The 12,406-nt window shown below is 44.8% G+C and overlaps 1 protein-coding gene across 3 annotated transcripts in view; it reads left to right on the forward strand.

Moving 5' to 3' along the window:
- Positions 1–12,406, forward strand: part of AP4S1 (adaptor related protein complex 4 subunit sigma 1) — an 82,669-nt gene that overhangs the window by 46,648 nt on the left and 23,615 nt on the right. For all 3 annotated transcript variants that reach the window (XM_025391511.1, XM_025391512.1, XM_025391513.1), the window contains 2 exons: positions 6,714–6,922; positions 11,117–11,203. In XM_025391511.1, the coding sequence (XP_025247296.1) occupies positions 6,785–6,922; positions 11,117–11,203 (225 nt within the window). In that variant the 5' untranslated portion in view covers positions 6,714–6,784. The remainder of the gene's footprint in view (positions 1–6,713; positions 6,923–11,116; positions 11,204–12,406) is intronic.

The raw sequence follows: 12,406 nt of genomic DNA on the forward strand, positions 1-12,406 counted from the left end.
TTAGAATTGCTGTAAGATAACCACTTGTGGCCAGGCGTGGTGGCTCAAGCCTGTAATCCTAGCACTTTGGCAGGCCGAGACGAGGTCAGGAGATCGAGACCATCCTGGCTAACACGGTGAAACCCCTTCTCTACTAAAGAAAAATACAAAAAACTAGCCGGGCGAGGTGGCGGGCGCCTGTAGTCCCAGCTACTCGGGAGGCTGAGGCAGGAGAATGGCGTGAACCCGGGAGGCGGAGCTCGCAGTGAGCTGAGATCCAGCCACTGCACACCAGCCTGGGCGACAGAGCGAGACTCCGTCTCAAAAAAAAAAAAAAAAACAAAAAAAAACATAATCACCTGTCTGATAGGGCTTAGGAAACAAGAAGTGAGCTGGGAGGACAAAATGTATATATATATATATATATAAAACTTAGTCCAAGTATTATATCATAATGTTTCTAGTTGCAGCAAGGAAATAATACAGTTGATCCTTGAACAATACAGGCTTGAACTGCACAGATCCATTTATATGCAGCTTTTTTTCCAACCAAACACAGATGGAAAATACAGTGTTTGTGGCATGCAAAACCCCAGTTATATGGGGCTGACTTTTTGTGTACGTATTTTCCACAGGGCCTACTGCAGGACTTGAGTATGCACAGATTTGGTTATACTCAAGGCAGTCCCGGAACTAATAACCTGCATACCAAGGGTTGACTGTAATGAAAACAGCTCAGTTGTAAAGTGAATATTTACTGTAGACCAGCCCCTTTGCTAAGTGCTATTTGTGTTACCCATCTCACTCTCACACCTCAGAGTTAACCATCCCCTGGGGTTCAAAAAACCCAAGCAACTTAAGCATCACATGGCAGGTATGTGGCAAAGCCAAAACTTAGCCAGGTCTGTCTTACTCAGGTCTGAGCTTTTAAGCAATGCATTCTCCTATCTCCTCAAGCAGGCAAAACCCCCAAAGAAAAAAATACTTGCTGGTTTCCAGCTTGACTTAGCTGTTTAGCCCAGTGCTTAAGTGGGACCCATCCTCTATCGTGGTGTTCCCCAGCCTCTGTATTTGCTGGGATTCTGATTAGTCCAAGAACTACTCATTCACCAAAGGTCCTGTTCTTCCATGCAATCTGCTTATTTCACTAGATGGCTGGGGGTGACACATGAAAAAGGACATTCAGGCATCTAGTGAAATAGGGAGAATCATAAAGGAGAGTCTCGACTCTACTTTTCATCTTTTTTTTTTGAGTCGGAGTCCCCCTGTGTCGCCCAGACTGCAGTGCAGTGGCACGATCTCGGCGCACTTCAGCCTCCGCCTCCCGGGTTCAAACAATCCTCCTGCCTCAGCCTCCTGAGTAGCTGGGACTACAGGCTCATGCCACCACACCCAGATAATATTTTTGTATTTTAGTAGAGACCGAGTTTCACCATGAGGTCTCGAACTCCTGACCTCAAATGATCCACTGCCTCAGGCTCCCAAAGTGCTGGGATTACGGCCATAAGCCACTGTGCCTGGCCTAATTTTGGTATTTTTTAGTAGATAGTGGGGTTTTACCATGTTGGCCAGGCTTGTCTCAAACCCCTGACCTCAAGTGATCCGCCCACCTCAGCCTTCCAAAGTGCTGGGATTACAGGTGTGAGCCACTGCTTGCCTGGGCAGTCAACTCCACTCTTCAACAGGCATGGATGCCTCATCAAACAGACAATTAATGTTTTGTGCTCAAAGAGGCTGTGAAGTAGATCAAGCCCTGTAAATCAGCCTCTGACTGGTATTCTGACAGCCAAGCTTTTAGCAAACTGACTCTTAACAGACACCTTCTGATGAACTGTTGCTAAGATCACCAGCTGCAAATGCTTACCTGGGATGACCTAGCCCTGTAATAATCTCCCCCACTTTCAGTCTCCTAAGCAGCAGATTGGGAAACTGGTCCCTGAAATTGCAGCTGCTAAAAGTGACACCTAATATTTGTGAACAAGTTGTAAGTATACATTAAAATCCAACTTTGTTTTCTTTTTTTTTTTTTTTTGAGATGGAGTCTCGCTCTGTTGTCAGGCTGGAGTGCAGTGGTGCGACGACGGCTCACTGCAATCTCTGCCTTGCAGGTTCAAGTGATTCTTCTGTCTCAACCTCCTGAGTAGCTGGGACTACAGGTGCATGCCACCACACCCAGCTAATTTTTGTATTTTTAGTAGAGACAGGGTTTCACCATGTTGGCCAGGATGGTCTCGATCTCCTGACCTCGTGATCCGCCTGCCTCGGCCTCCCAAATTTGGTGCTGGGATTACAGGCGTGAGCCACCGCACCTGGCTGTAAAATCAAATTTTTAACCAAGATTTCAGATTGATCTGTATGCCACGTTTATTCCACATCATTTCTCATTTATTCTAGACACAAATCTAGTGTTTTGTGCATAGCAAATAGTGATAAAGTGAATGGGAAAATTTTTTAAATCCTGGAGGTTTATTTATTTATTGAGACAGAGTTTAGCTCTTGTCGCCCAGGCTGGAGTACAGTGGCACAATCTCGGCTCACTGCAAACTCCGCCTCCTGGGTTCAAGTGATTCTCTTGCCTCAGGCTCCTGAGTAGCTGGGATTACAGGCACCTGCCACTACGTCCAGCTACTTTTTGTATTTTTAGTAGAGAAAGGGTTTCACCATGTTGACCAGGCTGTTCTTGAACTCCTGACCTCAGGCAATCCGCCTTCCTCGGCCTCCCAAAGCACTGGGATTACAGGCATGAGCTACTGCACCCGGCCAGGTCTATTTATTTTTAAAGGACCTTAGGAATCACCCTGCTCAGGGTTCTCAACCTGGAGCCCAGAATAGGTGTCAGCAAAGTCTGTGGATGTCCTGAGGTTCTTTTACAGCATTTAAGTACGTATCTCCTTGCACATTTTTCTGTAAAAGATTCATTAGCTTTCTTTGTATTCTCAGAGGGGTCTGTGTTCTAGTTTAATATACTTACATTACCAGATGAGGATGCTAAAGTTAATGAAATCAAATGGATTCTCTGATAGCACACAGTAAGAATTCACTAGGAATTGGCCGGGCATGGTGGCTCATACCTGTAATCCCAGCACTGTGGGAGACCGAGGCGGGCGGATCACGAGGTCAGGAGATCCAGACCATCATGGCTAATACAGTGAAACCCCGTCTCTACTGAAAATACAAAAAATTAGCTGGGTGTGGTGGGGAGCGCCTGTAGTCCCAGTTGAGGCAGGAGAACCTGGGAGGCGGAGCTTACAGTGAGCTGAGATTACACCACTGCACTCCAGCCTGGGGGACAGAGTGTGAGACTGTTTCAAAAAAAAAAAAAAAATTCACTAGGAATTTATGTTATAAGCAAATATTGGCTGGAGGCAGTGGCTCATGCCTATAATCCCAGCACTTGGATGGCTAAAGCAGGAGGACCCCTTAAGGCCAGGAGTTCAAGACCAGCCTTAGCAAAATAGTGAGACCCCCCATCTCTACAAAAATAAAAATAAAGGCCAAGCGCAGTGGCTCATGCCTGTAATCCCAGCACTTTGGGAGGCCGAGGCGGGCGGCTTACTTTAGGTCAGGAGTTCGAGACCAGCCTGGCCAACATGGTGAAACCCTGTCTCTACTAAAAATACAAAAATCAACCAGGCATGGTGGCAGGCACCTGTAGTCTTAGCTACTCAGGAGGTTGAGGCAGGAGAATCACTTGAACCCAGGAGGCAGAGGTTGCAGTGAGCTGAGATTGATTGCACCATTGCACTCCAGCCTGGGCAACAGAGTGAGACTCTGGCTCAAAAATAAAAATAAAAATAAATAAAAATTAACTGGGCATAGTGACATGTATCTGTAGTCCCAGCTACTCCCAGCTACTTGAGAAACAGAGGCTAGAGGATCACTTGAGCCTAAGAGTTCAAGGCTGTAGTGAGCCATGATAGTACTACTATACTCCAGCCTGGGCCAGTATCCTCAGGACTATTAAGGACATGAAAAACAAGGAAGACTGAGAAACTGTTCCAGACCAGAACAGACTAAAGCAACATGACAGTTTTTTTTTTTTTTTTTTTTTTTTTTTTTTTTTTTTTTTTTTTTTTGAGACGGAGTCTCACTCTGTCCCCCTGGCTGGAGTGCAGTGGCCGGATCTCAGCTCACTGCAAGCTCCGCCTCCCGGGTTCAGGCCATTCTCCTGCCTCAGCCTCCCGAGTAGCTGGGACTACAGGCGCCCGCCACCTCGCCCGGCTAGTTTTTTTGTATTTTTTAGTAGAGACGGGGTTTCACTGTGTTAGCCAGGATGGTCTCGATCTCCTGACCTCGTGATCCACCCGTCTCGGAACATGACAGTTAAATGCACTATAGTATCCTGGATGGGATGCAGGAACAAAAAGAGGACATAAGTGGAAAAATCGATGAACTCCAAATAAAGTCTGGAGTTAATAATAATGTACCAATATTGGTTTCTTAGTTTTGGCAAATGTACCATGGTAATGTGAGATGCTAACTTTGGCCATCTTTGCAACTTTACTATAAATCTAAAATTTCAAATGTTAAAATTTCATTTAAGAACTATTATTCATCATAGTTTTTTGCACTGATTCTCACAGATATTACACAATGTGAATACAATTTTGTCAGCTGAGCCAGACCAGCCAGCTCTGGTGGTCATGATGAAAGAAGGACTGGCCATTCATCAATATTATGCTCACTTGCATTGATTTTTCCAAAACCTATGTTGAGTGTAAGAGAAACAAACACGAGATTCAATACAACTGAGTTAGACATAATAGCACAAGCATGAACCCCTGAATGAGGAGGATGAGTTAGGGGTGTCATGGATCCATGCATATGCTTGGCCTTTGAATCGCAGCCCACCTCTGACACAAAGCCATGCAGTGACTTTGGGTATCATCTTTTCTTTTTTCTTTTTTTTTTTTTTTTGGGACAGAGTCTTGCTCTGTCACCCAGGCTGGAGTGCAGTGGCACAATCTTGGCTTACTATAACCTCCGCCCCAAGGCCGGGCGCGGTGGCTCACGCCTGTAATCCCAGCACTTTGGGAGGCCGAGGCGGGCGGATCACGAGGTCAGGAGATCGAGACCATCCTGGCTAACACGGTGAAACCCCGTCTCTACTAAAAATGCAAAAAATTAGCCGGGCGAGGCGGCGGGCGCCTGTAGTCCCAGCTACTCGGGAGGCTGAGGCAGGAGAATGGCGTGAACCCGGGAGGCGGAGCTTGCAGTGAGCCGAGATCGCGCCACTGCACTCCAGCCTGGGCGACTAAGCGAGACTCTGTCTCAAAAAAAAAAAAAAACCTCCGCCTCCCGGGCTCAAGAGATTCTCTTCCCTTAGTTGGAGTATAGTGACGCCATCACAGCTCACTGCGACCTCCACCTCCCGGGTTCAAGCAATTCTCCTGCCTCAGCCTTCTGAGTAGCTGGGATTACAGGCGTGCACCACCATGCCCAGTTAATTTTTGTATTTTTAGTAGAGCCAAGGATTCACCATATTGGCCAGGCTGGTCTTGATCTCCTAACCTCAAATGATCCGCCTGCCTGGCCTCGCAAAGTGCTGGGATTACAAGCACGAGCCACCGCGCCCTTCTAAACTTTAACCTGCTTGACCTTAAAATAAGGATAACATGCTTGATACGGTGGCTCATGCCCGTAATCCCAACACTTTGGGAGGCCAAGGCAGGATGATCACTGGAGCCTAAGTGTTCAAGACCAGCCGGCAATATAGTGAAACCTCATCTTTACAAAAAGTTAAAAAATTAGCTGGGCATGATAGTGCATGCCTATAATCCTAGCTATTCAGGAGGCTGAGGTGGGATCACTTGAGTACAGAGGAAGATGCAGTAAGCTGAGATTGCACCACTGCACTCCAGCCTGGGTGCAGAGTGAGGCCCTATCTCAAAAATAAAGGATAACAGAAGTACCTGCCTCAAACAGTTGTGAGAATTGCTCAGGATAGGACCTTACAGAGCTTGTTATAGGGCCTAGACGAATTTGATAAATTGATATCACTACTATTTCCACCACTAAGGAAAGAAAAGCTTTACTATAGATCTTGTCTCCATTGCCCATAAAATAAAGCCCAAATTCCTTAGCATGACATCTAAAGCCAACTATATCATATGTGAGTAGCTTAATTTCCAGCAACTATTCTTCCCACGCCCTGAACTGCAGCCCCAGTGAACTTCCCAGAGCTTTCATACCCATTTTCTCTGCCTCAGTCGTCCCTGTAGCTCATTCTTCATGACCTCACATCAGTGCCCCTTCTCTGGGAAGCAGTTCTTCACTCTCCTGTGACGTTCCTTGTCCCTCCCTTCTGTACACCCATGGAAGCAGAGCTGTCCCAGTTATAACTCATCACCTTGTACTGCCGTTGTTTACCTACCTCGCACCTTTGCTAGGTATAAAAATCAGAAGATCAGAAGTCCTTACTACTTCATCTCCCCATTCTTCTGGTGCTTGACACGTCGTTGTTATCCAGCAAAGTGGATGAATAAATTGAATGAATATAAACAGAAGTACTGCAGTTGCTCAGAATTGTTTTGGAGAATAACTGATGAAAATTTATCATTGGTTTTTATTTATTAAAACTTCAATTAGTTCATAGGAATGAAGACTGATATTATCAGATGATATTTACTACTACTTTATTTACTGTTTATCTATAAAACATTTAACATAGTTCTTTGAGAAATTTGATTTTGCCTTTCTGGGTGTTTGTTTGTTTGTTTGTTTTTGTCTTCAAGGTTCCAGTTACAGCCATCTCTTGTCAAAATTTTTGAACTATATTTCGAAAACTACTGGCCAGGAAAGAAAAATGATAAAATTTTTCCTCATGGTGAATAAACAAGGGCAGACTCGACTTTCTAAGTACTATGAACATGTGGATATTAATAAGCGTACATTTCTGGAAACAGAAGTCATAAAGAGCTGTCTCTCTCGGTCCAATGAACAAGTAAGTCTCTGGTCCTCTCCTTTATCTCTGCATTCAACTCGCCCTTGGTAGATTTGTTATTACTGAGTCTCAGGAGCCGTCATTTTCTTTGATCTATATTCCTTCAACAGCTACTAAGGAAAATAAGAAGTGATGTGAAATGAAAAACTGAAAGAAGCATAGCTCTCTTTACATCCCTTTAAGAAAATTAAACCAAGGAAAACCTGGAAGAATCTTGGGTTCTTGGCCGGGCGCGGTGGCTCAAGCCTGTAATCTCAGCACTTTGGGAGGCCGAGACGGGCGGATCACGAGGTCAGGAGATCAAGACCATCCTGGCTAACATGGTGAAACCCCGTCTCTACTAAAAAATACAAAAAAACTAGCCGGGCGAGGTGGCGGGCGCCTGTAGTCCCAGCTACTCGGGAGGCTGAGGCAGGAAAATGGCGTGAACCCAGGAGGCGGAGCTTGCGGAGCTGAGATCCGGCCACTGCACTCCAGCCTGGGCGACAGAGCAAGACACCGTCTCAAAAAAAAAAAAAAAAAAAAAAAAGAATCTTGGGTTCTTATTTAAGTCAGCATATTTGTCTCAATGCACCTTGGAAACGACAATAAAATTTCCTTCTGCTAATAGACACCTCTTCTTTTTTCGTTCTTATGAATTCAGCCCCTGAAACTCTCATGAGTGCCTGTAGCAGGTAGCTTTCTATAAGCCAAAAAATGAAGATCAGATGATTGGTATAGAGGTAAATACTGAAGACCCATTTTGTGCCAGAGGATAATATTATTCTCAAATGGGGTGGTTTTATTCTGCTTATTATTTTTGTAAATATACCACCAATATAATGCTGAAACCAGTGATTTAAAAACAAAACAAGTTTGATTTCATTATCTAGGTGGGGAAAATGGAAATTAAAAATTCATATGAAACAACACATTTATCCATCTTCCAAAATGGAGATTAAGGCTGGGTGCAATGGCTCACGCCTGTAATCCCAGCACTGTGGGAGGCAGAAGCGAGTGGATCACCAGAGATAAGGAGTTCGAGACCAGCCTGGCCAATATGGTGAAAAATTAGCTGGGCGTAATTATGCACAACTGTAGTCCCAGCTACTGGGGAGGCCGAGTCAGGAAAATTGTTTGAACATGGGAGGTGGAGGTTGCAGTCAGCCAAGACTGCTTCATTACACTCCAGCCTGAACGACAAGAGCAAAACTCTGTCTCAAAAAAAAAAAAGAGGTTAAATAGGAATTTTAAAACTGAGTCCTTTTTTTTTTTTTTTTTTTTTGAGACGGAGTCTCGCTGTGCTCCCAGGCTGGAATGCAGTGCCGTGATCTCGGCTCACTGCAAGCTCCGCCTCCCAGGTTCACGCCATTCTCCCGCCTCAGCCTCCCAAGTAGCTGAGACTACAGGCGCCCGCCACCACGCCCGGCTAGTTTTTTGTATTTTTAGTAGAGACGGGGTTTCACCATGTTAGCCAGGATAGTCTCGATCTCCTGACCTCGTGATCCACCCACCTCGGCCTCCCAAAGTGCTGGGATTACAGGCTTGAGCCACCGCGCCCGGCCAGTCCATTTTTGTTTTGTTTTGTTTTTTGAGATGGAGTCTTCCTTTGTCGCCCAGGCTGGAGTGCAGTGGCGCCATCTTGGCTCACTGCAATCTCTGCCTCCGAGGTTCAAGCGATCCTCCTGCCTCAGCCTCCTGAGTAGCTGGGATTCCAGGTGCGTGCCACCACACCTGGCTAATTTTTGTATTTTTAGTAGAGATGGGGTTTCACCATGTTGGTCATGCTGGTCTCGAACTCCTGACCTCAAGTGATCTGCCTGCCTTGGTGCTGGGATTACACGCATGAGCCACTGCGCCTGGCCAAAAACCGAGTCCATTTTGTAAAGAATTTTTTCCCTAGCTCATACCTTGAACAAATTTTTTCTTTTTTTTTTTTTTTTTTTTGAGACAGAGTTTTGCTCTTGCCCAGGCTGGAGTGCAAAGGCATGATCTCGGCTCACTGCAACCTCTGCCTCCCAGGTTCAAATGATTCTCCTGCCTCAGCCTCCCAGGTAGCTGAGATTACAGGCATGTGCCATCACGACCGGCTAATTTTGTATTTTTAGTAGAGACGAGGTTTCTCCATGTTGGTCAGGCTGGTCTTGAAATCCCGACCTCAAGTGATCCACCTGCCTCAGCCTCCTAAAGTGCTGGGATTACAGGCGTGAGCCACCACGCCCGGCCCCTTGAACAAAATTTTTATGAAGAATTTTATTTAGAGAATTACTTAATCCAGGTCCTAAGCTTGCCAGATCTATTGGAAATTACTCAACAACTGAGGGAAAATCAGAAAACTTGTTTAACTCATGCATTTTAATCTTGTCAGTTCTCCATTTCACTGCATAGTGGGCTGCCTGTGAGCACCACTGCTAAATCATAAAATATTAAGCTACATCAGTGCTCAAAAGTAACATGGCACAAACTGGCATCTAAACTGATTTTTCAGTTGGGACATCTCAGAGTTCCTCTTTGAATTACTACTTTGGCCTGCCATGGCACACACTGTTTCATGTTGTCAGATGGAAACAGAAACTTTTAAAGGGCTGTGTTAATAGCCACATACTTTAAGTAAAAGTAAATACTCTTAGAAGCATTCCTGTTTGAACCTTTCTGCAGAATGCAGGCACTCAATTTCAAACATCATTTTCACTGATAGGTTACCCTTTGAAACGAAAGCTTTGGAATGAATATACTGTTAGATACTTTTGATGCATTCTAAATTATTTTAGATTTTAAAAGGAGTCCACTGGGCTTTTGGCATAATCAGGCACCAACGTAGCATAATAGCAGCTTAGTTTTTATCCATAGAGGTGCTTTGATACTTTTTTTTTAATGTCAGAAACTCCTGAGAGGCTTTGAAAAATGTTCCTCAGTTCTTTCAAAAAGGTTGTGTTTCCTTGAAAGATCCAGCTGAGCAGAGATCACACTGGCTCTACAGTGAGCCAAAAGCTGCAGAATGCTTCTGTACTCATTACCTTTATCCTAATTTTAAATAAAAACCTAAATTCCTTCATTTTATAGACTGTCAGATGGCTTTCCCATAGAGGCATTTCCATGGTCAAAACTTGCAGCTTCATTCCCAGGTACATCCGGGCACCCAAGAGCAACACATCCAGCACACCCTAAAATCCAGAAGGAGAGTAACCCTGTGCTTCTGCCCACTCTCCACCTCCCATCCACTCAGCGCTTTCCCATAACTCTTTGTACAAAGGTGATAGGAAAGGGATAAATGAGATGGGAGTTTTATCCATGTGTCAGTGGTGGCAGGCTAGTTATTAATTCATACGAAGCAATGTTTACAATGCGAGATTTTGTCTAGCATCTGCCACAAAAAGGCCATCTTTAAATGATTTATAAAATAATCTACATGGATTCTTTTCATGAGTCTAGGAAAAAGCAACCAATTTTTGTTTGTTTGTACCATGTATTTGGCTCCTCGATGTATTAAATAGTACAAAACCGAGAATATCTAATTGCTTCCAAAAAAAGTCTTGCGGGGGGCCGTGCGCGGTGGCTCAAGCCTGTAATCCCAGCACTTTGGGAGGCCGAGACGGGCGGATCACGAGGTCAGGAGATCGAGACCATCCTGGCTAACACGGTGAAACCCCGTCTCTACTAAAAAAAAAAATACAAAAAACTAGCTGGGCGAGGTGGTGGCCGCCTGTAGTCCCAGCTACTTGGGAGGCTGAGGCAGGAGAATGGCGTGAACCCGGGAGGCGGAGCTTGCAGTGAGCTGAGATCCAGCCACTGCACTCCAGCCCGGGCGACGGAGCAAGACTCCGTCTCAAAAAAAAAAAAAAAAGGGGAGGTGAGGAGAAGAAAGTCTTCTTTATCATGTTTGCTTATTTTCACTTCAGAGGCACTTTGCTGATTATTCATTATCTTTGCCTGCTGAGTTCCACACAGAGCCAAGCAAAGGAATGAGAAGGAGTGTAAGTGGGAACCCATGTGAACACTCAGACTTTTTTCCAAGACTTCTCCAATTTCCACTAGAGATGCTTCCAAGTGGTCCCCTGAATATTGTGAGAAGGCCACCAGTGGTTGTGTAACATCTTAATATTTTATATTTCTAGGAATGTTTGTCAGATGAATCAGAACCTAGAACTTATGCATGTCATTTTAAATAACTCTCTCTCAACAACAGGAGTTAATATCTCATTGTGTTTTGTCTAGTGCTCTTTCATTGAATATAAGGATTTTAAGCTGATATATCGGCAGTATGCAGCTCTCTTCATTGTGGTTGGAGTTAATGACACTGAGGTAAGATAATAGAAGAGCCCTTGGAAAATGCAAGAATGTCTTTCTACTTGCCTCCCTAAGAATTATGAGTCTCTTGATTTTTTTTTTTTTTTTTTTTTTGACGGAGTCTTGCCCTGTTGCCAGGCTGTAGTACAGTGGCACGATCTCAGCTCACTGCAACCTCCACCTCCCAGGTTCAAGCGATTCCCCTGCTTCAGCCTCCCAAGTAGCTGGGATTACAGGCACGTGCCACCACACCCGGCTAATTTTTTGTATTTAGTAGAGATGGGGTTTCACCATGTTGGCCAAGATGGTCTTGATCTCCTGACCTCATGATCTGCCTGCCTCAGACTCCCAATTTATTTTTATTTTTATTTTTTTAAGAGACAGACTAGCGTGCAATGGCACAGTCATAGCTCACTGCAGCCTTGAATGCCTGGTTTCAAGCATCTTCCCATCTCAGCCACCTGACTAGCTGGGACTACAGGCTCACACTCCCAAGCCCAGCTAATTTTTTTGCTTTTATTTTTTTTAGAGACGGGGTCTCACTGTGTTGCCCAGGTTGGTCTAGAACTCCTGACTTCAAGCGATCTTCCTGGCTTAGCCTCCCAAGTAGCTGGGAATACAGACATAAGCCACTGTGCCTGGCTAGGATCTTGGTTTCTAGCAAGGATGAGGAAAGTTGTGTGGAAAAGAAATATCTAGGATGTTTCTTGGATTAGATGAGGAGCTTGCAAAGTAGAGAAGCCCCAAACCACAGAATGCCTTTTTCTGTTGTAAGCAATACGAGTGCCCTGCCCTTGTTCTCTTGAACAATGAAGCAGCTCAGATAAGTATAGAGACCAACTGATTTTGGCATTAAACATGGGCTGATATATCAAAAGCCAGTGAAAACTATAAAGATGATTGTATTGTGATTACATCCCCTCAAATTTATTTAGTTCACCCCTTCACAAATGCCACTCCCAGATCAATAGCACTATGGACATGGAATCCCTGAAAGGATGTTTTACATCTAGCGGAAATATTGATTTGTTGTTTTTTATCCATGAACCAAACTTTGAAGTGGTTTTCCCATCTCCACAGATAGAAAAATGATGGCATGAAGAACCTGAGGCCGGGCGCGGTGGCTCAAGCCTGTAATCCCAGCACTTTGGGAGGCCGAGACGGGCGGATCACGAGGTCAGGAGATCGAGACCATCCTGGCTAACACGGTGAAACCCC

The sequence above is a fragment of the Theropithecus gelada genome, chromosome 7b (genome assembly GCF_003255815.1).
Source record: "Theropithecus gelada isolate Dixy chromosome 7b, Tgel_1.0, whole genome shotgun sequence".
NCBI classification, from domain to species: Eukaryota; Metazoa; Chordata; class Mammalia; order Primates; family Cercopithecidae; genus Theropithecus; species Theropithecus gelada.